This window comes from Ranitomeya variabilis, chromosome 4, assembly GCF_051348905.1.
Source record: "Ranitomeya variabilis isolate aRanVar5 chromosome 4, aRanVar5.hap1, whole genome shotgun sequence".
NCBI classification, from domain to species: Eukaryota; Metazoa; Chordata; class Amphibia; order Anura; family Dendrobatidae; genus Ranitomeya; species Ranitomeya variabilis.
The window spans coordinates 123,740,065-123,767,724 of NC_135235.1; the positions used below are offsets into that span (position 1 = coordinate 123,740,065).

The following is a 27,660-nucleotide window of genomic DNA, read 5'->3' on the forward strand; positions in this document are numbered from 1 at the left end:
GCCAATGGGACTACAGAGGGCGTGTATTATAGGATATCTATATATAGACCCTAGGAATGCTGAAATCTTCAGATTTTGCTCCTGTATCCTGTGTCATGATGGATCTTTGCATGGAGAGCTTTTATTTCAACCTGGATTTAAGCATCAAGCGGTTTCTTGCCTGTGCATTTGCTTGGGAGCAAGACAGAAATCGCAAAAGATGGAGGAGACGTCGTAGGCGTTTTTGGAGACACCCCATTATCGAACTACGTGAGAGCCGTAGAGCCTATCACATGCTGTATGGCGAGCTTAATGCCAACCCGGACAAATTCCCGAAATATACAAGGATGTCGCAAGACTCATTCCGGGATTTGCTTGCTCGTGTCCAAGGAGCCATACGGCGACAGGACACCCAGCTCCGTAGAGCGATTCCACCCGAGGAACGTCTGCTGGTCACATTAAGGTACGCAAGAAATGTAAACCAATGCCAGTGTTCATTTTGGGTGTACTAAACATGTTTTTTTTTTTGGTTTGGTTATTTCCTTTCTGTCTTTAGCATAACCACACCTTAAATAGAACTGATTGTAATTTTTCTTTAATTCTTTTCTTCCATATTTCTGGCAACCGGAGAGTTTATCATCCCTCCACTTCCAATACCGGCTTGGAATATCCACCCTGTCGGGTATAGTTGCGGACACCTGCCGGGCTTTGTGGAATGTACTCCGGGATGAGTTTATACCACTACCCAGTAGAATATTCGAAGCGAACAATTTTGGTCCAGAAGGGAAGAATTAACCATGTGACATAAATTCCCTTAAAAATACTAAATCTTTATTAGAATATCTTTAAAAATACCACTTCCCAGTGTAAACAGAAAAAAAAAAGAGGAAAAATATATATAAATAGGCTCCAGAGATTTCTAGGTGCACCTAACCTGATGATTAACCCTTCACTCCCCTGCTATCCCTGCCTAACAGTGGAGGTTGGCACCCTGATAGATTATTTGGCGCCCCCACTCCGCGGCGGCTGTGACCTGCTGGCCCTATTAAAAACTAACCAGCTGCAGGTGAGAAAACAATGAGCAGTTAAAAGTCATGAAGGAAGCAGGAGTGAAGGAACTAAGGTGCATACTAGAAGAAAAATCTCAATCCTCCATATTCGAGACCCCACTCAGGACAAAAAAATGCATAAAGCCACATAGGCTAATAAAACAATGATAAATTTGTCCTCCGCACAGTCAAGCAACATATATGGGTCAAAGTGCATAAGTGGTGGGAAGATCAATAGGAGAAACAATATATAATAACAATGACCTGGTTAGGTCTAGATATAAACTGCATATGCCCGTCTTGGCTGACACACATTGATACAGATTGACTATGTTAACTGCATACAGGTATAGATGCCTGCTGCTGTCTAGGCATCCGCATCTAGAGACAGCAGTCATACATGTTAGATAATCAATAATAGCAAAAGGTCAGCAACTAAATTTTGGCACAGTGCAGTAGACCAAATAACATGAATGATGCCCAAGACCGCTGAAAAAGATAAAAGTGTTGTCCCAAGATTGGACACTTAGCTGTCCATGGAACGCCCCAGCTGGTTAGTTTTTAATAGGGCCAGCAGGTCACAGCCGCCGCGGAGTGGGGGCGCCAAATAATCTATCAGGGTGCCAACCTCCACTGTTAGGCAGGGATAGCAGGGGAGTGAAGGGTTAATCATCAGGTTAGGTGCACCTAGAAATCTCTGGAGCCTATTTATATATATATATATTTTTCCTTTTTTCTGTTTACACTGGGAAGTGGTATTTTTAAAGATATTCTAATAAAGATTTAGTATTTTTAAGGGAATTTATGTCACATGTTTATACCACTACCCACCACGGACATGTGGCTTGAAATTGCGGAAAAATTCTGGAGTGTGTGATTTCCCCAACTGTTTAGGAGCGGTGGATGGAAAGCACATCCGCATTATCAAACCAGCCAGAACAGGATCGGAGTATTTCAACTATAAAAAATATTTTTCTGTTGTGCTCATGGCAATAGCCGATGCGGACTGTCGCTTCATCGCCGTGGACATTGGAGCTTTTGGCCGTGGCAACGATTCCCAGACTTTCAAGAACTCTGATATGGGCCGCCGTGTGTATGGCAAAAATTTTAATTTTCCACGGCCACAACCTCCCCAACACTCAAGGTCCACCTATGCTATTTGTTATGGCTGGGGATGAGACCTTTCAGATGTGCGAAAACCTACTGAAGCCATATTCCAGTCGTGACTTGAACCACACTAAAAGGATCTTTAACTACAGACTGACCAGGGCACGAAGAACTGTAGAGTGAACCTTTGGGTTTCTAGTCTTAAAATGGCGCATTCTTGCATCAGCCATTAATCTAAAAATGGAGACAGTTGACGAGGTGGTCAAAGCCTGTGCGGTTCTGCACAATTACATTATGGCTAAGGAGCGGCCCAACATTGAACTGGATGAACCAGTTGCACACCAACTGCCCGATTACCAGCATCACCCGCTGCGGTCAACAGCTGAAGTTGGCCACATGCGGGACCAATTTGCTGCCTTTTTTAAATTCGGATATTGGACGTGTGTCATCGCAGGACAATGTTGTGTAAATGTCCTGTTATTTTATCTGTACCAGTTATTTTCTTACATGTTACTAATGTTTCTCGTTAATAAACTTTTTTTTGTTGTCTTGACCATGTCTCATACGTATTTCCACTATAAACCGAGGTTGTCCTCACACTAGCAGTATTTGGTCTGTATTTATTATCAGTATTTGTAATCCCAAACCAGGAGTGGGTGATGAAGGCTGAAGTGCTAGATATGCTAATATTATATTTTTCCACTAAGGGTATGTGTCCACGTTCAGGAAACGCTGCATTTTTGACGCAGCATTGAGCAGCATGGATAAAAAAAACGCAGCGTCCAGATGTTACAGCATAGTGGAGGGGATTTCATGAAATCCTGTCTCCACTATGCAGTAAAAGATGCATGTGGCACACCCGAGAAAACTCACATGCGGCGCGTCTTAAGAACGCAGCATGTTCTTACATTGCAGAAAAAACTCAAGGACAACGCATGTGACCTGCCAGTGACCTCAGGTGCAGATCTGGTCAGGATTTTACCTGCATAAAATCCTGACCAAATGCTGAAGCAAGCCTGAACGTGGACACATACCCTAATAGTTCCACTCCGTTTTGGATTACAAATACCAATATAAAGTAGTGACCACATACTGCTAGTGTGACGGCAGCCATGTGGTTTCAGTGATAAGGTTGTTGACGTCATTGCGTCCTGATTCTGTTCTGCTATGCAGTATCCATTGGACACAGACTGAAGAGACAATGGCTGTCATACAAAACAGATCTATACTCATCAAGTCAGGTGTCAGAAATAATGAATTCATGATGCACATATAACAGCCTCATGAATTCACTATTTCTGACACATGTCCAGGTGAGCATAGATATGCCATGTATGACCGCCATCGTCCCTTGAGGCCTGTTTCACACGTCAGTGGCTCCGTTACGTGTGGTGACAGTTTTCTCACGTACCGGAGACATTGACTCATGTAGACACATTAAAATAAATGTGTCTCTGCACATGTCAGTGTGTTTTCACGGACCGTGTGTCCGTTTGAAAAACACGGAGACATGTCAGTGTTCGTGGGAGCGCATGTATCACATGGACCCATTAAAGTCAATGGGTCCGTGTAAACACGTACCGCACACGGATGCTGTCCGTGTGCCGACTGCACACTGACTGTGCAGGAGACAGCGCTACAGTAAGCGCTGTCCCCTGCTTTGGGTGCTGAAGCCGGAATTCATTCCTTCTCCCCAGCAGCGTTCGCTGGAGAGTAGGAATGAAAAATCAATGTTTTTTTTAAAATTATTTTTGTCTTTAAAATCAAGTTCCTTGTCACCTCCCACCCCCTGTGCGCCCGCCCGCTGGAAATAAAATACTCACCCAGCTCCCTCGATGCTTCCTCTCAGTGCCACAGCTTGTCCTGTATGAGCAGTCACATGGTGCCGCTCATTACAGTGATGAATATGCGGCTCCACCTCCCATAGGGGTGGATGCGCATATTCATCACTGTAATGAGCGGCACCACGTGACCGCTTATACAGGTCAAGCTGCGGTGCTGAGAGGAAGCATCGAGGGAGCTGGGTGAGTATTTTATTTCCAGCAGGCGGGCGCACAGGGGGTGGGAGGGGGGAGAAGACCGGGAACTTTATTTTAAAAAGACAAAAATAATAAAAAAAAATTAAAAAAAAATTGATTTTTCATTCCTTCTCTCCAGCGAACGCTGCTGGAGAGAAGGGATGAATGGCGGCTTCAGCACCACCCTGGGGACAGCGCTTACTGTAGCGCTGTCTCCTGCACGGTACGTGTGGTACTCAGTCGGCACACGGCTGCCGCACGTGTGCCACACTGATCTGCCACTTGAACTCACGGACACCGATAACTCCGGTACCGATTTTTCTGGTACCGGAATTATCTGGACGAGTGAGACTGGCCTGAGTTTGTGTGAAATAGATTATGTACACAGAAGAGAAAAAGGAGGCTATACAATGCACTTCTCTACTCACCAGGTCAAGCATCCCAACTTATGAGTTTTTGGACACCTGACCTGTAAAGTATAGTTTTGCATGGTATTGCCACCATTTTCTCTTCAGTCTGCAACACTAGTCACAGACAGAATGAACAGATTAAGGAGAAAATACAAGTATACATTTTTTTGTCCACCTCATAGCTCTATACTAAAGACACACAAAGTCTTGTACTTTCTAACTACTGGAGCTATGTTGTGGCCAAAAAATAAAGTGTGTGGCGAAGTTTGTTATTTGGCGCACGGTGTGTGTTGCCGGCGGCGAAAGACACAATAAACCAAACATAAGTGGGGCAAAAAAACTTGTATTTATTTTTTAACATCCAAAAATATTTAACTGCGCCTGCTTGGGGTAGAGTGATGTAAACGGGGGGTGTGAAGCACTGAGGCATGGCTAACCGTGGACGACGCAGAGGTGGCAGGAGAAGGGGCAATGAAACTACTGGGGTCTGGTAGTTTGGGGATAGGGCTTGACACATGAGAGGCTTGAGACGCACTGGGAGGGTGAGAAAAACCTGACATTACAGACACACTGGGAGGTGAAGGGGGAGGAATACTAAGAGTCCGCTGTTTTTTTTTGTTTGTCTTTTTCTGGGATTGCTGGGTTCTGGTAAGCCTCGGTGGGCTCATATGTCGTGGCATGGTCGTGGTGGGTGACCTGTCAGGGTCCATAGTGCTCATAGAGCGTGCAGCCATGCCAGAGTCCATAGTGCTCGTAGAGCATGCAGCCATGCCAGAGTCCCTAGCGCTTGTAGAGCGGAAGGCCATGCCAGGGTCCTGCTGCATCGTGGTGGTGGCGGTACGGAAGGCCATGCCTGGGTCCTGCTGCATCGTCGTGTCAGTGGAGGAGGTCCAAGCAGGAGCAGCTGCTGTCATGGTGGTGGGCTGTCCAACAGTACTCGGCATCGTGGTGCTGTACTGGTGTCCGGCAGTGCTAGGAATAGAGGTGGCCGTGCAGTGGTATGCAGCAGAGGTCGGCATTGAGGTTAATCGTGACAGTGCAGGCACAGGTGGATATGCCGCCACTGTCTGCTGAAAATACAGACTCTGCTGCATAGCCTGCACGTAAGCAGCATTGCAGGCCTGCATGACACTCAGCTGGAGATCAGGAGTAAGGTGTTCCGACATGCCCTGCTCAATTTGGTTAAAAAAAAAAATGATGTTTTGGCCTCTGGAGGTCGGCTTTTACTTGGTCAAGGCTTTTGGTGACCTCCTGGATACGTGTATTCACGTGGCTAAGTGAAATATCCATTCGGTCACCCAAAGTCTTGAGTCCTTCGTGAAAAACCGAGCTGAAGTGCAAAAACTCAGGCATGAGGGGCCTGTCCGATGCCCTCTGCCGCTGCCGGGAGGAGCCCAAAAAAAAAAAAAAAGGGGCAGTGGCAGAGGACTGGGAAAGGGGAACACCTGATGGACCAGCTTCCTGGTCTCCAGTTAGTGTGGCAGGCCCACTTGCTGCAGCGCTGCTGGATGGCTGGGACGGGTCCGTGGCTGTCTGATGAAGGACCGCTCCAGAACCTGGGCCAACAGTGCTGCTCCGTGAGCTGTAAAAAAAGGAAAAAGAAAGTTAATACCAAAAATTAACCAGACGCAAAATCCTGTGGAATAGAAATATACAGATTATGGCAATACAATACAACCTAATGCACGTGATAAATACTTACGTTCTCTGGGCAAGGACCGGTCTTAAAAATGCCAGAACGCGATGGTATTTGTATTTTCTGATACTTGCTCCTGAACCACTGGGAACACGGCTCTCTTGATGCAGGTCCTTGTTGAAGCGGTCATTCATCGAACGCCAATGTGTTTTGACTCTGGCCACTGTTGAAAAAACAAAACAATGGTTAGACACTGGACATTTGGCCGTGCTTACACAACTGTGTGTGATGAGAGAAACTCCTGAGAGTTTCTCATCACACACAGTTGTGTGAGCACGGCCAAGGTCTCTGCTGCTTCACACTGCATTGCAATACTTACCAAAAGCATTTCGGACCCGATTCGGGGCGTTGTCCCAGCCATCCCACATCTCTTTGGCCACCTCATTTCATAGGCGCCGGATCGTCACGTTGTCCGAGTGCTGTGGAACCCGGGTGTCCCACAACGGGACTCGCTCCTGGACCAGGGAGATGAGGAAATCGTTGTCAATGTGGTCCTCATCCCATTCTGGAACCTAAAACATAAATGAAGACATTAAATGTTGCAGACATTAACGTAAGGAAAAGAAAAAAAACAGAGGCTGAGAAATGCCATGAATAAGGAAAGTCAAGATAAAAAAGAAGTCTAGAAGAAAATTAGAAAGAAAGAGGAAAGTAAAGAAAGGAAGATTCAAGAATACTAAAGTGAGGATACAGTAAACAGTCAGCCTTGTATACTTACACACTGCCGCCGTGCCACCCGACCGTGACCCCGCTGCTCCTGCCCAGCCTCTGCCGCAGTAGAAGAAGTGCTCTAAAAAAAAAAAAAATGAAAAAAAAAAATTGTCATATGTGTAGATATGACAGTGAATACTTACCAATCTGAGGAGGTGACTACTCACTTCACTGACATGTTCTACTTCAGAAGGCCCAGGACGTTGCTCCTCATCAGTAGAAGAAGACATTCTGATGCATGCAGAAAGAAAGAAGTGGCAGAAATGGCAGAAATTAGAACATGTAGAGACAGAAAATATTGGCATTGGATAGGATATACTCACATTGTTCAGTGTCTTGTTTTCCTCCAAGGATGTAGCCTGCGTCTCGTCTGCTTCAGTGCCCGCTGAGTAGTGACCTGCAAATGTCCACTCCCTCCCTTTATCACCTTGTATGTGGGGGGTGGCTTATCAGTGTCTAGACATGTTTTTCTCTTGTGGAACGCATGCGTTCACGAACGCAAGCAAACTCATTTGCTTGTGAACGCATGCGTTCATATAGACAGCAATGCGTTTTTTTTGGCGCATTCCTTACGCAATCGACTGCATACCTTTCCAGGCGGCAAATTGACGCCTCTAAAAATTACTACATGTTGCATTTCCGCGACAAGCCGCTGACGACGAAACGACACATGCGTCGTCAAACGCGGCAAAACACGAACGATCGCAAACGCATGCGTCCCTAATGTTAAATATAGGAATACACAACGCATGCGGATATTTGCATAAGAAACGCTGCGGACACAACCGCAAATGTGAAACCGGCCTTACATGAGCAGATTGTCAGCTTGTGTAAACAGCAAAGCAAATTAGCCAAATACTCGCCGGTATTAAATTCAAAATTAATATTCACATTAACATTCATGTGCTGCCGATAAGTACGATATTCTATGTGCATTGAATTCTGTTCTACTACTTTTTAGACATGTAAGGGGGTTGCTGGACACCTAGCGGTTGGGGGATATGCTTTAAGGATTTAGTACAAATAGGAAATTGCTCCAGCACACCAAGTGCTGAGAGGGGTTAATCAGCCATGACAGATTGTGAGCAGCTCATGAGTTGGGAGAGATGGCTGCTCACCATATCACCACCCCTGGGTGTGGTTCACTTGGTAAAATTGAGATCTGTTGGTCTTGCACAGGACTGTGTGTGGAGGTTGCAGATCTCCTGGATGATTGCTAAAAGGACCAAGAAGCTGGACTCCAAGACACAAGGGCTAACCAGCACTATTGTATGGACTTGTTACACCATGTGCCGGACAAGGGCTGTATTTATCTCTTCTGGGGACGTGATTTATGAGGACTGCAATAAACCAGCTGGACTTTAAATAGAAACCGTTCCTGTGTCTACCTCTTTAAAAAGACAAGCAAGTCAACCTACCACAGACGATAACTTATCAATAAACTGGTGGGGGTTGCCTGGTTGCTAGGGAATCCCCACATGTAATCAAGCTGGCTAGTAACTGTAAATCATTCAGCTGCCGGGATGAAAACACTCTGAGCAGTCAAATACTCGGAGGTCACCTGAGCGTGCTCGGGAAAACCCGAGCAACGAGTACACTCGCTCACCACTAGTGGATAGTTTGCCCAGGTTTTTGTGGTAAAATTAGGTGCCTCGGCTTATACTCGAGAATATATGGCATATTCCGTGCCATCCTGGTAGTGGGCGCTGCTTTGTAGACTGATCTCTCAATGGGCTCTGGTCCAGTTTCATGGACAAAGAAACAGATTTCTCTGATAAAGATATATTAAAACATTTTCTAGAATAGAACGCATGAAAATTGAAAATAAAAATTAAGATGGTTACTTTTAAAAAGACCTTGCAGAACCACTATACTGAACCCTTAAACCAAACTCTTCTTATCCAGATGATTTGATGGGCTCAATGTTTATATTCTTCTCAAACACATCCAACATTCTGTCATGAAAGCTTTCCCTTGAAATAAAAAGGATGACACAGCCAACATCAGCAAAGTTGTTTTATGTTGCTGGATTATCGCTTCATAAAAATAGTACAAGATAACAGTGTTGCTGTGGGGGAGGTCAAATAAGGGAAGAGGTCTCCTATGGGGAGGCACACAAAAGCCAAACACATTCTCCTTGAGAAGCAAGGCTCTACTGAATAAAGCACAACTGGCAGTTTCAGGAATATCACCTAATGCTTGACTGGTAAACCATTGCAGGACTAGAAAAGTTGCAAAAAATGAAAAATATATATTTTAACCTCCCATTAAATAAAAAAAAAAAAAAAAAGTACCATGGTTGTCCCTTCTCGCCGTCTCATAACAATCCATGATTTCTTGTCCTCCCCTATAAAATCCATAAAAGAGGTAGGTATCAAAGTTCCAGATGACTTCTGAACGCTGTCTGCTTCAGGTAATCATCATCATCAGAAAATAACCCATTATGTAAATGAGGCTTTTGGGTTCCATGTATTAAAAAAAAAAATAATTATATATATATATATTTTTTTAACCAAATACCACAATCTTAATAAAAAAAAAAAAAAAAAATTGTATTTCCGCAATTGTCACACTAGCTACTAGGGGCTTTTTTTTTAAACCTCATTTCAGGTACAGCTATCAGCAGGCTCCTTACCCATCATTGTAATCCTGCCTCTGCTAATAAAACCTCTATACACAGCTTATTACACAGAATCTACCAATCACAATAGGGGTCTTCACAGCTGACCCCGCTCCTGTTCCCTTCTCAATCACCTTGGGGAGATGGGATCTGTTCATTGTAGCTAATGTACAAGTGATTCCTAAAGCAAGAAGTTAAGGTCTAAAAAAAGTCCCAGTGTGAAAACTGTCAAGTGATTGTGGGTCACCAGTGTGTTGGCATGACAACCAGAGGTCTCCTGCAGACCTCTATGGTTGTCACTGCTGGATTGCTATGAGCGCCGCCTGGTGGTTGTCAGTCATAGCAAGTGAGTAATTCTGCTACATACAGGCGATCTGATCATTGCATGTATGTAGCAGAGGCGATCAGGTTATGACAGCTTTTAGTCTCCCATGGAGACTATTGAAGCATGCCAAAAGGTGGGGAAAAAAAAATAAAAAAATTTAAAAATAAAAATATAAAAATTTCAAATCACTCCCCTTTCGCCCCATTCAAAATAAAAAATAAAAAAAAAAATAATAATAAAAAAAAGATTAACCTGATCGCTAAACGGCGAATAAAAGTCAAAACACCAAAGTTACGTTTTTTTTGGTCACGGCGACATTGCATTAAAATGCAATAACGGGCGATCAAAAGATCGTATCTGCACCAAAATGGTAACATCAAAAATGTCAGCTCTGTGCGCAAAAAATAAGTCCTCACCCAACCCCAGATCAAGAAAAATGGTGACGCTACAGGTGTTGGAAAATGGCACAATTATTTAATTTTTTTTTTAAATAAAGTTTGGATTTTTTTTCACCACTTAGATAAAAAAAGATCCTAGACATATTTGGTGTCTGTTATGGGTCTGGGAAGGGGAGCAAAAAAATGAAAATGCAAAACCAAAAATACCTCTATTCTGGTGACCGGAAAATTTCAGCATCACAAAGTTTCAGATATTTCAGATATTTGAGGTGCAAGGTGAGGATGTTCACATGATATGTGAAAATGGCCACAGAAAATTGCCCACAGACTGAACTATAGGTTGAATGCTCTGCAGGACAGGGGGATAGTATGCATGTATACGTGAGATGCTCTGCAGGAGAGGAGAATAATATATAACTATAGGCGAGATGCTCTGCCAGGCAGAAGAATAGTATAGAGTCATAGGTGAGATGCTCTGCAGCACAGAGGAAGGTCTGCCCACACAGAAAATTACCCACAAGTTTATTAAGGAGTTCTAATAACAACTTCAGCTCATTAAACGATCATTACACACCTGGAAATAATTAGCCACATGGTGATCATCCTGAACAGGCACAGATTATTAAAGGGAACCTGTCACCCCCCTGACATTTTTAACTAAAAAAAAGAGCCACCTTGTGCAGCACTAATGCTGCATTCTGTCAAGGTGGCTCTTTTAGTTTGGGTCCCTGCAAACGCTGAACTATTCGTTTTTATAATTCGCCCCTCATACCTATAGTTTGTCCAGGGGGCATGTCTTTTCCCCCCGGACACAAACGCCTCCCACCCAGACTACAAGTATGAGGGGCAAATTATAAAAACGAATAGTTCAGCATTGGCAGGGACCCCAATTAAAAGAGCTACCTTGACAGAATGCAGCATTAGTGCTGCACAAGTTGGCTCTTTAAGTTAAAAACGTCAGTGGGGGGGGGGGGGGATTGACAGGTTCCCTTTAAAGAGGTCCAATAATAACTTTAGTAAACAATCATTGCACACCTGCAAAATTAGCCATTTTACTGCAAATTCCTCAATTTTCCTTAAGCATGACATGCATCGTGGTGCAGAGACCTGTCGGGTCCCTGTACTGTGATACATGTTGCCGATGCAGTGGCTGTGGGCAGACATCGGACAAGCAGCCACAAGGAGCGGCGCACACTCTGATGTCAGCTGCTGGGCTGTGCGGTGGCTACAAAAGAATCTGGGCAACGTGGAAGCAGAGGAAAGGTGAGTAGAATGGTTTTAATTATGCATTAGGGGCAGAACGTGGACACATACACTAGGATTGGGGACCATGTAAACCAGGATGGGGACATTACTACATAATTAAAGGGGGCAATTTATAAGTCTTTATAGAATTTAGAATGCTACATGGGCCCATATATCTGGGGGGTGTGTGTGTGTGTGGTGTGTGTGTGGTGTGTGTGTGGTGTGTGTGTGGTGTGTGTGTGGTGTGTGTGTGGTGTGTGTGTGGTGTGTGTGTGGTGTGTGTGTGGTGTGTGTGTGGTGTGTGTGTGGTGTGTGGGTGGTGTGTGGGTGGTGTGTGTGTGGTGTGTGTGTGGTGTGTGTGTGGTGTGTGTGTGGTGTGTGTGTGGTGTGTGTGTGGTGTGTGTGTGGTGTGTGTGTGGTGTGTGTGTGGTGTGTGTGTGGTGTGTGTGTGGTGTGTGTGTGGTGTGTGTGTGGTGTGTGTGTGGTGTGTGTGTGGTGTGTGTGGTGTGTGTGGTGTGTGTGTGGTGTGTGTGTGGTGTGTGTGTGGTGTGTGTGTGGTGTGTGTGGGGTGTGTGTGGGGTGTGTGTGTGGTGTGTGTGTGGTGTGTGTGGGGTGTGTGTGGGGTGTGTGTGGGGTGTGTGTGGTGTGTGTTCCAAATTCCGTACTGGGGCCCATCTGCCTCCAGTTACACCACTGCAAAACCATGTCATACATTTTCAGCAAGAACACAAGGTGGTACAAGTGACAGAATCTCACTTTTCTGCTGTGCCTTCTGGGCTTCCAGGACCAACTATCTCTGCTAGCAGCACCCTGCTTTTGGGGAGATGATAATGTATTAGAGGTGATCTGCAGTCCCATGTAGCTCCATAGATAATACAGTGATACTTTTGTGAGTACTGATAGCAGTGATGGCTGCTCTGGATCACACTGCTTCTGGTTCTGCATAGGCTGCTGTTTTGGGCTGGTGGGAGGAGTAAGGCAGAATCAGTGAGAGATGAGAGCAGACTATATCTATTGCTGATAATGACAGACTGCTACAAACCACAAATCTTCATTTTTGCACTAGGTCAGCTGTAAATCACAAGTTGATCACATCATGTGAACATCCTCACCTTGCACCTCAAATAGATCTGAAACTTTGTGATGCTGCAATTGGGCAATTTTCAGGGAACAGTCTGGTCATTAAGGGGTTAAGGAGGTGAGTAGCTCTCTTGCTACTGTCTAGAAGTCTTAAAAAAAAAAAAACAACAAAACAAAACAGCAATACCCCCACGCCATTGAGCATACATTTCCTAACAGAGAGCCACCAGATTTCTCTGTACACTGTAAATGTTTATAAGCACATACCGTTTATACTCGAGTGTAAGCCGAGATTTTCAGCCCATTTTTTTAGGCTGAAAGTGCCCCTCTCGGGTTATGCTTGAGTCATTGTCCCAGGGGGTAGGTGGGGGAGCGGCAGCTGTCACATCATACTCACCTGCTCCCGGCGCGTCTCTGCATGTTCCTGCTTCTCCAGCGCCCGCAGCTCTTCCCGTGTTCAGCGGTCACGTGGTACCGCTCAATAAAGTAATGAATATGGACGCAACTCCACTCCCATAGGGGTGGAGCCGCATATTCATTACTTTAATCAGTGGTACCAGTGACCGCTGAACACAGGAACAAGCTGCCGGCGTCAGAGACCATCGCATCGGAAAAGCAGGGACTGCGCCGGGAGGGCGAGTATGACGGGGGAGGGCGAGCATTGCGATATTCACCTGTCCTCGTTCCACCGCTGTGCGCTGCTGTGTCTTCCGCATTCTCTGGCTGTGACATTCAGGTCAGAGGGCGCGATGATGTGTTTAGTGCGCGGCGGTAGAATGAGGACAGGTGAGTATCGCAAGTGCTGGTGTCCCCACCTGCTCAGGACAAGAGGTGAGCATGTTTTTTTTTTTTTATATATATTCGCAGCAGCATATGGGGCAAATGTTTCTATGGAGCATCTAATGGGGCCATAATCAAACCTTTGTGCAGCATTATACGGGTCATATTTTTGTATGAAGCATCTTATGTTTCCATCATAAACTTTATGGGGCATTATATGGGGCATATTTTATTATGGAGCATCTTATGGGGCCCATCATGAACTTTATGGAGCATTATATGGGGCTCCTAATTCGATATGGATATTCAAAAACACAACTTACTGATGTCTCAATTAATTTTACTTTTATTGGTATCTCTTTATTTTTTAAATTTACCAGTAGCTGCTGCATTTCCCACCCTAGGCTTATACTCGAGTCATTAAGTTTTCCCAGTTTTTTGTGGCAAAATTAGGGGTCACGGCTTATACAAGGGTCGGCTTATACTCTAGTATATACAGTAATACAATAGGCAATGATAACAAGAGTGGGGCACCCCCGAGGCACCTCCCACCCCTGATCTAACATGTGCACACATGCATTTAGCTTGCCACACATTGTTAAAATATTTGGCTAGATTTCATGTGTTTTATTTTAAAAGGTATTTTTCCATCCCCCAGTCACGGGCGTCACTACCCCACAATTTGACAGATTTCCCTGGCTGCGCCGACTTCACTGGAATCCCGCTCTTGCACTGTGTGGTGCTTGGAGACGCGATTGCGCAGTCCCGAGTGGGCAGCCGGGTGTCACGGCGCACGGATGCCCGGCCCCCAATCGACACTGCGCAAACACAGCTCCCCGATAGACACTGTCAAGCACAGGACGTGACGTCGGTGCAACCAGGGAAATCAAACTTGAGTGGGCAGCGGCGCCCATGACTTAACAGAAAATGAAGCACACCCCCATGACTAAACAAGCAGGTACCATATAACTATATACAGTGCTTTTTGGATTTTTTTAAATTAAAAAACAATGTTAGGCTAGGGTTCACATTAGCTTTTCTGTGCGCAGTGTATCATCTGCATGCGCAAACGCATGCCAAAGCATGCTTACGCCTGCGCATCATGTTGCGCATGACTCAAACAAAACCGATGCGTGTGCATGCGTTTAAATCCGTTTTGACATGCGTTTGCATTTTTTATGTGCATGGAGGAGACGATGACCTAATTTTCTGGACATGAGCAGTCTGAAGTACGCATTGCACATCGAACGCACGCATATCCTTGCGTACCAATGCGTTCCCATAGACAGGAATGCGTTTTGACGCACTCATCTGCATGCCTGCACATATTTAACAGATTTTTGTTAAAATGCAACATGTTGCGTTCGCCGTGCCCACCGCAAAAGGACGCATGCGTACACAAAAGCATGTCCATGCGTACACCATGTTAAATATATGTGCACATGCATGCGGATCAAATGCTGCGCACAAAGACGCAAATGTGAAACCAGCCTTAGTGATGCACACTCCCTCTCTAACGCCGTACTGGGGACAGTTTAGATGCTTGAAATGATGTGACAGGACCACTTTAAAGAAGCACTCCTCCCAAAGTTTTTAGCCACTTAACGTATTGCAGTCTTTATTTTATACAGCACAGTGACCAACTACAATTGCTCATTTTGCCTTGCTACAGTTAATGGTTCTCTTTTCTCTGCTATGCAGAAACAGGAAGTCTCTTGTTCCTGCATAAATCATTCCCCTCTTCACCTCCTGACAGAAGAATTAGCTGTGTAGAAAGGCAAAACGAGCAATTGTAAGTACACTGTTATACAATATGGTGACTGCAATATACTAGGATACAAACACAGAATAGGCATGAGAATTACACGAAAAACAACCACACCGTTAGGCCTATTACATTTTGTACTAATCCTCAAGAAATCAACTTTTACGTCTCAGAAAAAAAAAAAAAAAAAACGCTGATAAAGATAAAGACATTGAGCTGTGGTATAATAGCGAGGTACTCTTACCAGTTCGACACAGGGCAAATGTGGTTGTTCGACAATGCCATGGCATACCTGTAATACAAGAGAAACATACATTAGGACCTTCTGTATACATGTGCACATGATTAGAGTGTTCTAATGAAAGTATTTGGCTGTTTATTAATACTAGTAAGCAAGATACATGTGAAAGAAAAAAAAAACACAAAACCTAACAGTTCTCAATAAAACTGAGAAGACTGCAATTCTCCATTATTGGTCAGAAAACTTTTACACCCAAGTTCAGATCCTCAAGTTTGTACAGCAGCACTCAACTGTCTCAGCCTGCCACATTTGAAGCAACTCCTTACCAGACATCAAAATCATGACATGAAATATATGTTACAGTAAAATGCACCAGACACAATGGAACCAATTCATCAAGGCTGACGTTGTTCATGCCTGTCTCCATAGGGGTACGTGCTGGAGTCACATGCTCCCGAATCATGAAGAGGTGCGCGCCTCTTTATGAATCTGGAACGATTGAAGAGTGATCGGAGTAAGATTTCTGGCATGACACACTCCAAAGATTGGAGTGAGATTTCTGGCATAGGGACCTCCACAACTAGTCATGAATTAGACGAACAGTGGCATCACGCTCCCGCAGTGCACCAGTCTAAACCCAGCTCCAACCCATTTTAGCAGTGTTGGGAGAACCTGGCATAAAGACTATAAATATTGCAAAAATTGTGTGACTTTTTAAAGCTTTTACATCAGAATTCTGGCATGTAATATTTGATTAATCAAGTCCAACATCTACAGCTAATCTAGGTTTTCTGACTTCACTTAAAGGGAATCGGTCCTCTCATTTTTCGCATTTAAAGCTGCGGCCACCGCCATTAGGGGCTTATCTACAGCATTCTGTAATGCTGTAGATAAGCCCCCGATGTAACCTGAAAGATGAGAAAAACAAGTTATATTATACTCACTCAGGGGCGGTCCGGTGTGGTCCGGGTCCGATGGGCGTCGTGGGTCCGGTGCCTCCCATCTTCATACGATGTGGTCATCCTCCTTGCTTCGTGTCGCGGCTCCTGCGCAGGTGTACTGATTTGCTCTGTTGAGGGCAGCGTAAAGTACTGCAGTGCGCAGGCATCGGGCCTCTCTGACCTTTCCTGGCACCTGCGCACTGCAGTACTTCGATCTGCCCTCGCATGAGCCGCAACAAAAGCAAGGAAGAGGACCACCCCTGGGTGAATATAATATAACTTGTTTTTCTTATCTTGCAGGCTACATCGGGGGCTTATCTACAGCATTACAGAACCTTTAGGCCATGTTCACACTTTGCGGTTTTTACCGCGGATCCGCAGCGATTTTGATGCAGCGGGTCCGCAGCAGTTTCCATAGCGTTTCCATTTACATGTAAACCCTATGGAAACCGCAAACCGCTGTGCACATGCTGCGGGAAAAACCGCGCAGAAACGCAGCGGTTTAAAACCCGCAGCATGTCACTTCTTTGTGCAGAATCGCTGCGATTCTGCACCCATAGGAATGCATTGAACCGCTTACTTCCCGCATGGGGCTGTGCCCATGTTGCGGGAAGTAAGCGGTTAATGTGCGGGTGGTACCCGGGGTGGAGGAGAGGAGACTCTCCTCCAGGCCCTGGGAACCATATTTGGGGTAAAAAAAAAAAATGAATAAAAATAAAAAATCATGTTATACTCACTTCTCAGCGCTGCACGCGGCCGTCCGGTCAGAGTTGCTGTGCGAACAGGACCTGCGGTGACGTCGCGGTCACATGACCGTGATGACGCCCGGGTCACATGACCGTGACGTCACGAAGGTCCTTCTTGGCACAGCATCTTTGGAACCGGAGCGCCGCGTGCAGCGCCCAGGAGATCCGGACATCGGAGGGTGAGTATAACCAATTTTTATTATTTTTAACATTACTATTGATGCTGCATATTGCTGCATATGCAGCATCAATAGTATAGGAGTAATCCCGCAGCGGAAACCGCGGAACAAACCGCGATAAATCTGCAGGGATAACCGCAGCGGTTTTGCCCTGCAGATTTATCAATTCCGCTGAGGGAGAACCCGCAGAGGGACGCCGCAAAGTGTGAACATGGCCTTAGTGATCTATGTCCTATTTTTAATACTGCACTTGAGCAGTTAATATTGCGGTCTTTAAATTAAAAAAAGTGCGTTTTTCAGGATAACTATTAAACCAATAACATCAATTAAAATTTTAACACTGGAAGGTGTTGGAAATGCCGGCTTGCCCTCAATCAGCATAGAGTAAGAGCACATTAGCTGCACAACAAAGGAGGTCAGACCGCCAATCTGCAGGAATAACAGGAAAGCGGTGCTGCATAGGAAGGAAAAGGACAAAAGATCAACCCATCTATGAACTGAAAATCGTATTCTACCATTTATCTATGGAAAAGGGCATGAGAACTATTGAAAAGGCAGTGGTTTACCTGCCATTCTGCAAAGGAGTCTGAAGAAGAGGTCACTAGATTCAGGCTGCCCGAAAAACAACCGCATGAATCAGAGGCTGACTGGCCAATTGCCTTCAGATGCTGCAGTGTTTCAGAGAAAGCAAGCTTAGAAAAGCCATCGGGGAATATAGGAAGCGACCTGACTAGGCCAAGGTAGTAGTGTCATCAAGTGAATATATGAGGGAAGGGGCAATATAGGGGATTAGCTCTGCTGTGCCAAACGTGAACTGGGAGTATAGGAATTAGAGGGTGCTGTCACCAATAAAGCTATACTCCAATTTTCTACCATACTTCACTTAGGCTACGTTCACACTTGCGTTGTGCGGCGCAGCGTCGGCGACGCAACGCAAAACGCATGCACAACGCAGCATTTTGTGACGCATGCGTTAATTTTTTGCATGATTTTTGGCGCAGAAAAAAACTGCATCATGCAGCGTCCTCTGCGCCCTGACAGTTGCGCCAAAATGACGCATGCGTCACAAAACGCAAGACAACGCATGTCCATGCGCCCCCCCCATGTTAAATATAGGGGTGCATGACGCATGCGTCGCCGCGGCTGTGCCCGACGCTGCGCCGCACAGCGCTGATGTGAACGTAGCCTTACTACACTAACTTTTGTTAAAGCTTTGCTTGAAAGGGAATCTAAATCACCGGGTTTTTGCGATCCCGATTCCAGTGGTGTGTCACTTACTGAACTGATTGCTGCCGTTTTGCCTTAAAACAGTTTTATTTGCTGCAGATCTACCAGTTCTCTGAACGCTGAGTTTTGTATAACCCCACCCCCACCAGATTGGCAGTGTGTACACTGTGTACAGGCAGAAAGCTGCCCATCAGTGGTGGGATTATAAAGAGCTCACAAATAAGCTTGGACTACCTAGCAGCAGGCTTACTAGCCCTCTAGTGATAACCAGTGATTTTATCAAAACCACAGCAAGCAGACACATCGCTGTAAGTGGGGTCTCTGTCTCTACATTATGCGGCTCTTACAACAGGCGGCAAATACCTGGTGACAGATTCCTTTTAGCTGCGCAAAGTTACCGTATGTTGTTGTAAATGTGCCAACAGATGAAAACAGAAGAATAAAATGTCTCTGCACAATTCACAAAAGTGTAAAAATATTTACACAGTATGTTACTGGCATCATTCCAGTGACAATAAAAAGTTACATGAATATTTGGAGGATTGAGTGAGTTTTTTTTTTTTTTTATTAAAAAACAGCTAATTTTTCCCATCCCAAAGATGAAGAACTTCCAACCTCCAAATCTGGCAGAATAGATTCAATAACCCACATTCCAGAAAGACATCCAAGCCCTTGCTAAACTTTTCAAACAATTGACCATGACAATCTCCGACAATGCGTCTGAGCAAAAAAGTGATCATAATGTGCTCAATATAGGTTATTCACAACTCCCAACAGGTGACCCGAGTAAGAATTTTCAGTTTCCTGAAGAAGTTGTCCACTGCTTAGACAACTTCTCATTCCTCATGCTTGGCCCAAATAAAAAAAAAAAACAAAAAAACGCTTATACTCACCTCCCATGCTGGCGCCGTTCCCGTGGTGTCGGCACTCACGGTCCTGGGGCTCCCGTGCTGTTGTTGTGACATGCGACTCCGGTGCCCAGTCAGCGACGCCGTCCCTGTCCCCGCCTCCTGATGAACTGAACACAAAGAGCAAGTCCCGAACTTCCTCCTCATGTTCAATTTGTCCGAAGGCATAGACCGTGACGCCAGCCCTGACTGGCCGCCATCACGTGTTATAATGACCGAATGAGAGCCCCGAAACTGAGTGCTGACACCGTGGGAACAGCACTGGTAGGAGAGGGGAGTATAAGCTTTATTATTTCATGGGGGCAAATATTTTGATCATGAAGATTTCAAATTTTGATACTTAAAAAAAATAAAAAAATCTATACAGGGTTAGTGCCTGGTGCTTGGCTGGGAGGTGATCATGGCAGAGCACATCAGACGGAAGTGCACCAGTTACATCAGATGTATTCTAGTCAAGGTCACAAATGTACTCTAAGAAATGTGGCGCATCTTTGTCACTAATGAGTAACACCTTTAATGAATTTGGTGCATCCTACTCCAGGGCATTCTTCATCATCTTCCTCATTAATTACGTTTCATAGGGTAAACAAATTAATCTTCCTAATGCAACAGATTCGCACTTTGAAACCCTAGCGACACTGAGGGTACGTTCCCACATTCAGAATTTGATGCAATTTTGACGCTGCGTAATTATTCAGTGTCAAAACCACAGGGGCCAGATGTGGATGGGATTTGTGCGTCTGTGTACCTGCAGATTTCCCTTGGACACGGACATGGGCCGCGTCCTGCAGTTCCGTGTCCTTCAGTTCCACAGCATGTTAATTTCTCCTGCGGGTACACATGAGGATTTTTTCCATAAACTTGCATTAATGAGGAAAATCTGATTGTCTAAAAAAAAATGTAAATGCATGTCCACTAATTTGCATAATAGGAGTGGACACTCTGCAGCGTCAAAACCACAGCATATCCTGAACGTGGGAACATACCCTGACAAGTAAGCCAATCTGGGCTACAATAAAAACACGTCATTGAACAAGGTAAACCTGTATAGGATTAGGATTTGTGCTGACTTTTTTCTATACTGCAGAATAATTTAGTAAGAGTAAAGTGGTGACCATTTAAAAATTAGAAAATCCAAGGGCTGGCCTAAGAATTTTATTTAATAATTTTAATTTTATTTGTCCCTAAAAACGTTCCCTCAACAATTTAAATAATTCATAAAAACAGTCAAAGTACAAGATACCAAACAAAGTTAGTCAAGCAGTGATCACACTACGCATTCATTCATCAGTAAAAGTAGAGATGCTGAACAGACCCGGGCATAGAGCCACCGAATGAGTCCAACACCCAAAAGGTGGACAGAAGTAGCACACTACAAGCAGCAGAGCAAGGGAGACCACGACTATTCCTTAACCACAATATTAGGGCGCTTTCACATTGCGTTTAGGCACCTGTTCAGTGGCCCCGTTGGGGCTTACATCCGAAACATGCACAACAGGGGAAAAGTTTTTCCCTTTTTCTTCCAAACGCAACAATGATCATTATGCCCAAAAAGTTCCAGTTTAGTTTCATCAGACCACAGGACAGGTCTCCAAAAATTAAGGACTTTGTTCCTGTGTGCATCTGCAAACATTAATCTGGCTTTTTTATGTTTCCTTCGGAGTAATGGCATCATCCTGCACAGGGGCCTTTCAGCCCATGTTAATACAGCACTCGTTTCACTGTGGATATTGACACAACCTTACCAGCTTCACCATCATCTTCACAAGGTCTTTTGCTTTTGTCCTTGTGTTGATATGCACATGTCGGATCAAAGCACGTTCACCTCTGGGACACAGAACCCATCTCCTTCCTGAGTGGTATAATGGCTGGACAGTCCCATCTTGCTTGTACTTGCGTATAATTGTTTGTACAGATGAAGGAGCAATTCTCTTGCTGATATCTTGGCTGATTTCTTGAGACTTTCCCATGATGCTACACAAAGAAGCAGTGTGTTTCAGGTGTGCATAGAAATACATCCACAGGTGTGTCTAACTCAGATGTTGCAAAAAAAAACCAGCACATGACATCATCATATGGGCAGTCCAGAACTGTATAAAGGCATAGTAATCTTAGTGTATGTAAACTTTTCACTTTGCAATAAGTAATAAAAATGCCTTAAAACATTCTCTCTCATTCTGGCATTTGGCAAATATTAATTATGGTAATCCTAATTGACCTAAAACAGGAAAGGTTTATTCTGATTTCATGTCAGATATTGAGAAAAACATGCATATGCGTCTGTTTACATAGTGTATGCAAACTTCTGGTTTCAACTGCATATAGATAGAAGAAGAAGTCAGTGCTGCACAGAGGGAACACAGAGCAGCGTTACATGGGTGAGCATGACAATAAAAGACTGATGGGAATTGTAGATTGTGAAGACAAAGTAAACACCCAAATGTTAAACAAAAAAAAAAGAAAAAAGAAAAAGTGGAGGGCTACTTTCACCTGCATAAAACATTTTTTTCTGGCTATATAAAAAATAAAAATGATCAAAGCTGAACTACTTATGAAAACCATAGGCATTTTGAAGGCTTTTCAGTTTTAACATGGGTCTTGTAAAACCAATTTAACAAGAAAATATCTTGTATTTACTATTTACAATACTGGCTAATGTTATGCACATAAAGTTAAACATATAAACCCAAGGATTAGCAAACCTGTTGCAAAAGTTACTTGTTAGTGATTGTATCTAAAGTCTGTAATCCGCCATGTAAGTCCATGTAACATATTAAAAATTGTGGAAAGTGACTCTGGTTGGGTTACTATTTTAGTCTTTTCAAAAAAAAAAAAAAAAAAAAAGGGAGCTGTAGGTTCCTGTGTGACGTCACAACTACAGTAAGCACCATGCACAAAGTTATCCATGAGATTTTATACTATCACGAACTATGATGGCACTGTAAACGGCAGTGGATTTTCCACAAACAATAACACAGGAGCAAGTATGCTATGGTTTTTTGCATTGTGGGAACATCGCCAAAATAGAACTTTGCAAAAAAAAAAAACATTCTGAACTTATAAAGGTTAGTTTGAAATACTGATTGGCTCTTCAAATACAAAAACTTTATTCTGAAATTGTGTAGGAAAGAAGGAAACTAAAGAGAAAAAAACAAAAACAAAACATAGCCTTAAAAAGCAGCCATGTCCATGAAGAAGTGTCCAGTGGCCGGCTTCCCTGACTCCTGGCAAGGATTGAGTCAGAGTGCCCCCAATACACAAATATTGGCATTTCAAGAGTTTTTTTGTAATGAGGAATCCTCTCAATATTTCATACTGCAAGAAGTTTCATAGGTGTTTGGGTTTTTTTTAACCCTTTCCCATTCTGTGGTCATAACTTTCAAATTAACAGAAAAAAATTGGCAGAACCACTACCCAGAATCTTTAGAAAATCCTGTAGAACAGGAGAAGTTGCAGAAGATTGGAGAAGGGAAATGGTTGTCCCCATCTTCAAAAAAGGAAAGAAGATGGAGCCAGGAAGTTACAGGTCAGTGAAACTTACTTCTATAACAGGAAATTATTAAACAGCATGTATGTAAGTACTTGAATAAGAATACAGTAATTACCAGAGCCAGCATGGGTTTGTAGCAAACTAGTCATGCCAGACTAATCTAATTTCCTTTGATGATGGAATCACTGACTGGGTGAATCAGCAAATTGGTAATAAATTTACCAGTGGTAATAAAAGGTCGCACATCCAATTGGAAGAGTGTTTCAAATGGGGTACCACAAGGCTCTTTCCTGGCTCCAGTGTTCAACGGTTTTATAAATTGTCTAGATAAAAGAAACTGATGGTAAACGAATACAATTTTCTGAAAATGTAAAGCTAAGGGATAGCTAACACTAGAGAAGACATATCTAGATCGTTCTGAATACTTTCTAAGCCTGAACAATGGGCAGCTACTAATACAACCCCTGGCAAAAGTTATGGAATCACCGACCTTGAAGGATGTTCATTCAGTTTAAAAAAAAAAAGCAGATCACAGACATGGCACAAAACTAAAGTCATTTCAAATGGCAACTTTCTGGCTTTTAGAAACACTAAAAGAAATCACGAACAAAAATAATGTTGTAGTCCGTAATGGTTACTTTTTTTTTTTTTATTAACCAAGCATAGGGGAAAAAAAATTATGAAATCGCTCAATTCTGAGGAAAAAAAATTATGGAATCATGAGGGGGAAAAAAAAAAAAAAAAAAACCAGTCCAAAACATCACTAGTATTTTGTTGCGCCACCTCTGGATTTTATAACAGCTTGCAGTCTCTGAGGTATGGACTTAATGAGTGTCACACAGGACTCTTCATCAATCTGGCTCCAACTTTTTCTGATTGCTGTTGCCAGATCAGCTTTGCAGGTTGGAGCCTTGTCATGGACCATTTTCTTCAACTTCCAAAGATTTTCAATTGGATTGAAATCCGGACTATTTGCAGGCCATGACATTGACCTTATGTGTCTTTTTTCAAGGAATGTTTTCAGTTTTTGCTCTATGGCAGGATGCATTATCTTGAAAAATGATTGCATCATCCCCAAACATGCTTTCAATTGATGGGATAAGAAAAGTGTCCAAAATATCAACATAAACTTGTGCATTTATTGAAGATGCATTTATTGAAGATGTAATGACAGCCATCTCCCCAGTGCCTTTACCTGACATGCAGCCCCATATCATCAATGACTGTGGAAATTTGCATTTTCTATTCAGGCAGTCATCTTTATAAATCTCATTGGAATGGCACCAAACAAAAGTTCCAGCATCATCACCTTGCCCAATGCAGATTCATAATTCATCACCGATTATGACTTTCATCCAGTAATCCACAGTCCACGATTGCTTTTCTTTAGCCCATTGTAACCTTGTTTTTTTCCTGTTTAGGTGTTAATGATGGCTTTCGTTTAGCTTTTCTGTATGTAAATCTCCTTTAGGCTTTTTTTTACAGTTCGGTCATAGACGTTGACTCCAGTTTCCACCCATTTGTTCCTCATTTGGTTTGTTGTGCATTTCCTGTTTTGGAGACATATTTGCTTGAAGTTTCCGGCCTTGACGCTTTGAGGTCTTCCTTGGTCTACCAGTATGTTTGCTTTTAGCAACCTTCCCATGTTTGTGTTTGATCAAGATTTTAGACACAGCTGGCTGAACAACCAACATCTTTTTTTCAACATTGCATGAGGATTTACCCTCTTAAGAGTTTGATAATCCTCTCCTTTGTTTCAATTGACATCTGTCGTGTTGGAGCTATGATTCATGTCAGTCCACTTGGTGCAACAGCTCTCCAAGGTGTGATCACTCCTTTTTAGATGCAGACTAAACGAGCAGATCTAATTTGATGCAGGTGTTATTTTTGGGTATGAAAATTTACAGGGCGATGCCATATTTTTTTCCTTAGAATTGAGCGATTCCATAATTTTTCCCCTATGCTTGGTTTAAAAAAAAAAAAAAAAAAAAAAAAAAAAAGTGTAACCATTACTGACTACCACATTTTTTTGTTCTTGATTTCTTTTACTGTTTCTTAAAGCCAGAAAGTTGCCATTTGAAAGGACTTTAGTTTTGTGCCATGTCTGATCTGCTTTTTTTCTGCAAAATTAAACAACTGAATGAACATCCTTCAACGCCAGTGATTCCATAATTTTTGCCAGGGGTTGTAGAATGGTATTTAACAGGAATAAATGCAATATTCTAAATCTGGGCAAGAAAAACAAAAATTAAGTCTACAGAATAGGAGGAATAGAACTAAGAAACAGCACATGTGATAAAGACTTGGGTATACTACTAGATCACAGCCTGCACACGAGTCAGCAAGGTTATGCATCAGCAAAAAAAAATAAATAAATATATATAGCAAGCAGCTCTAAGAAGTATTAAGGGAAGCTTTAAGTCTAGATCACGTGACTTATTCCTTTCTACTTCTCCTTGATCAGACCTCATCTGAAATACAGTGTCCAGTTCTGGGCACCACTCGTTAAAAACAATTGAACATTGAAAAACTGGCGCATGTTCAGAGGAGAGCCACCAGGATGGTAAGCAGACTGCAAACTATGCCATATGAGGAATGGTTAAAGCAGTGTTCCCCAACTCCAGTCCTCAAGAGCCACCAACAGGTCATGTTTTTAGGATTTCCTTAGTATTTCACAGGTGATGGAATTATTGCCTGTGAAGGTGATGCAATCACCCGGGCAATACTAAGGAAATCCTGAAAACATGACCTGTTGGTGGCTCTTGAGGACCAGAATTGGGGAACTCTGGGTGGGTTAAAGGATCTGGGAATGTTTAGCTTTCAAAAAAAGAAGGCTAAGAAGAGACTTAATAGCGGTCTACACATCTGAAGGATGTCACCGGATAGAGGGATAATATTTACTCATTTGCACATGGAACCACGAGAAGCAATGGAATGAAATTGAAAGGGAGGAGATACAGATTAGATATTAGAAAATGCTTTGATAGTGAAAGTGATCAATGAGTAGAACAAGCTGCCACAAGAGGTGGAGAGTACTCCTTCCATGGAAGTCTTCAGATAGAGGATGGTTTACTGAATACTGCACTGAGCAGGGGGTTGGACATGATGACCCTGAAGGTCCCTTCCAACTAACATTCTATGATTCTATGAAATTCTAAAATGGATAACTATTTGGGAACATAGGCCATATAAACTGAAGTATTGAAATACCATTTCATCATTAAATTCACATTTTACATTGAGTTACATTCCCACAGGTATATGAAATTCAGCCCCTTGCCACGCAGTTCACCTGTAAACATTTACAAGATCACTGAAATTATGCGTGGTCCTGTAATAGGACGTTACCATTCTAAGGGTACTGTCACACTAAACGATTTACCAACGATCACGACCAGCGATACGACCTGGCCGTGATCGTTGGTAAGTGGTTGTGTGGTCGCTGGGGAGCTGTCACACAGTCAGCTCTCCAGCGACCAATGATGCCGAAGGCCCCGGGTAACCAGGGTAAACATCGGGTTACTAAGCGCAGGGCCGCGCTTAGTAACCCGATGTTTACCGTGGTTACCAGCGTAAAAGTAAAAAAAAACAAACAGTACATACTTACATTCCGGTGTCTGTCCCCCGGCGTTCTGCCTCTCTGCACTGTCTGCGCCAGCCGGAAAGCACAGCGGTGACGTCACCGCTGTGCTCGCTTTCCGGCTGGCCGGCGCTCACAGTGCAGAGAAGCAGACGGCGAGGGACACCGGAATGTGAGTATGTACTGTTTGTTTTTTTTTACTTTTACGCTGGTAACCACGGTAAACATCGGGTTACTAAGCGCGGCCCTGCGCTTAGTAACCCGATGTTTACCCTGGTTACAAGCGAACGCATCGCTGGATCGCTGTCACACACAACGATCCAGCGATGACAGCGGGAGATCCAGCGACAAAAGAAAGTTCCAAACGATCTGCTACGACGTACGATTCTCAGCAGGGTCCCTGATCGCTGCTGCGTGTCAGACACATCGATATCGTATGGATATCGCTGGAACGTCACGGATCGTACCGTCGTAGCGACAAAAGTGCCACTGTGAGACAGTACCCTAACACGTCGATTCACAAATTTTCTTCCCTCCTAAATATTCCATAATGAACCGAGTATTTTCAATGGTATTAATGAATAGTGGAAGTGCTTAAGCCCAGCAACTTGGCTACGTAAGAAAAAAGTTACAGAGTGGGGGTCTCAGTGATGAGGCATTTAGGGCATGAAAGTCACCAATGCTCTGTTGAGTCCATAACCGCAGAGTTCGAAACCACCTCAAGGGCACAGAGCAAAATCCATAAAAAAGGTATGGTTTGGGGGAGACTGTCAAAGAACTTTACTCGCTCACACAGAACCCTGACCTCAACCCCATCCATCACCTTTAGAAAAAACCAAGACAGGTTTTTTTGGTACTCTTGCCTTTTTTTCAGCTTTTTCCAATCTTAAGCAAATGCAAAAATTATGAGACCAGTTATCACAGCTATGGCGATACAAAACTGTATATAATGGGGGGGAGTGTAACTTCAAATGCAGTAAAACTAAGCAGGTCACACATTAGATATCTTTGGAAAATGTATGTGCTTATGAGGTCTGAAGGCAGCAATAAACTAGCCATCTCATATGTAACTTGGTGCTTGAAAGTTTGTGAATACTTCAGAATTTTATAGATTTCTGCATGGATTTGACCTGAAACTGGAACTACGGTAAATATTTTTGGACCT

General features: G+C 43.5%; 1 protein-coding gene across 1 annotated transcript in view; it reads right to left on the reverse strand.

Moving 5' to 3' along the window:
* The window catches only part of LOC143770023 (transmembrane protein 150A-like), a 176,067-nt gene that overhangs the window by 102,714 nt on the left and 45,693 nt on the right, over window positions 1-27,660 (reverse strand). The window contains exon 2 of the mRNA XM_077259196.1: window positions 15,428-15,475. Coding sequence (XP_077115311.1) covers window positions 15,428-15,475 — 48 coding nt within the window. The remainder of the gene's footprint in view (window positions 1-15,427; window positions 15,476-27,660) is intronic.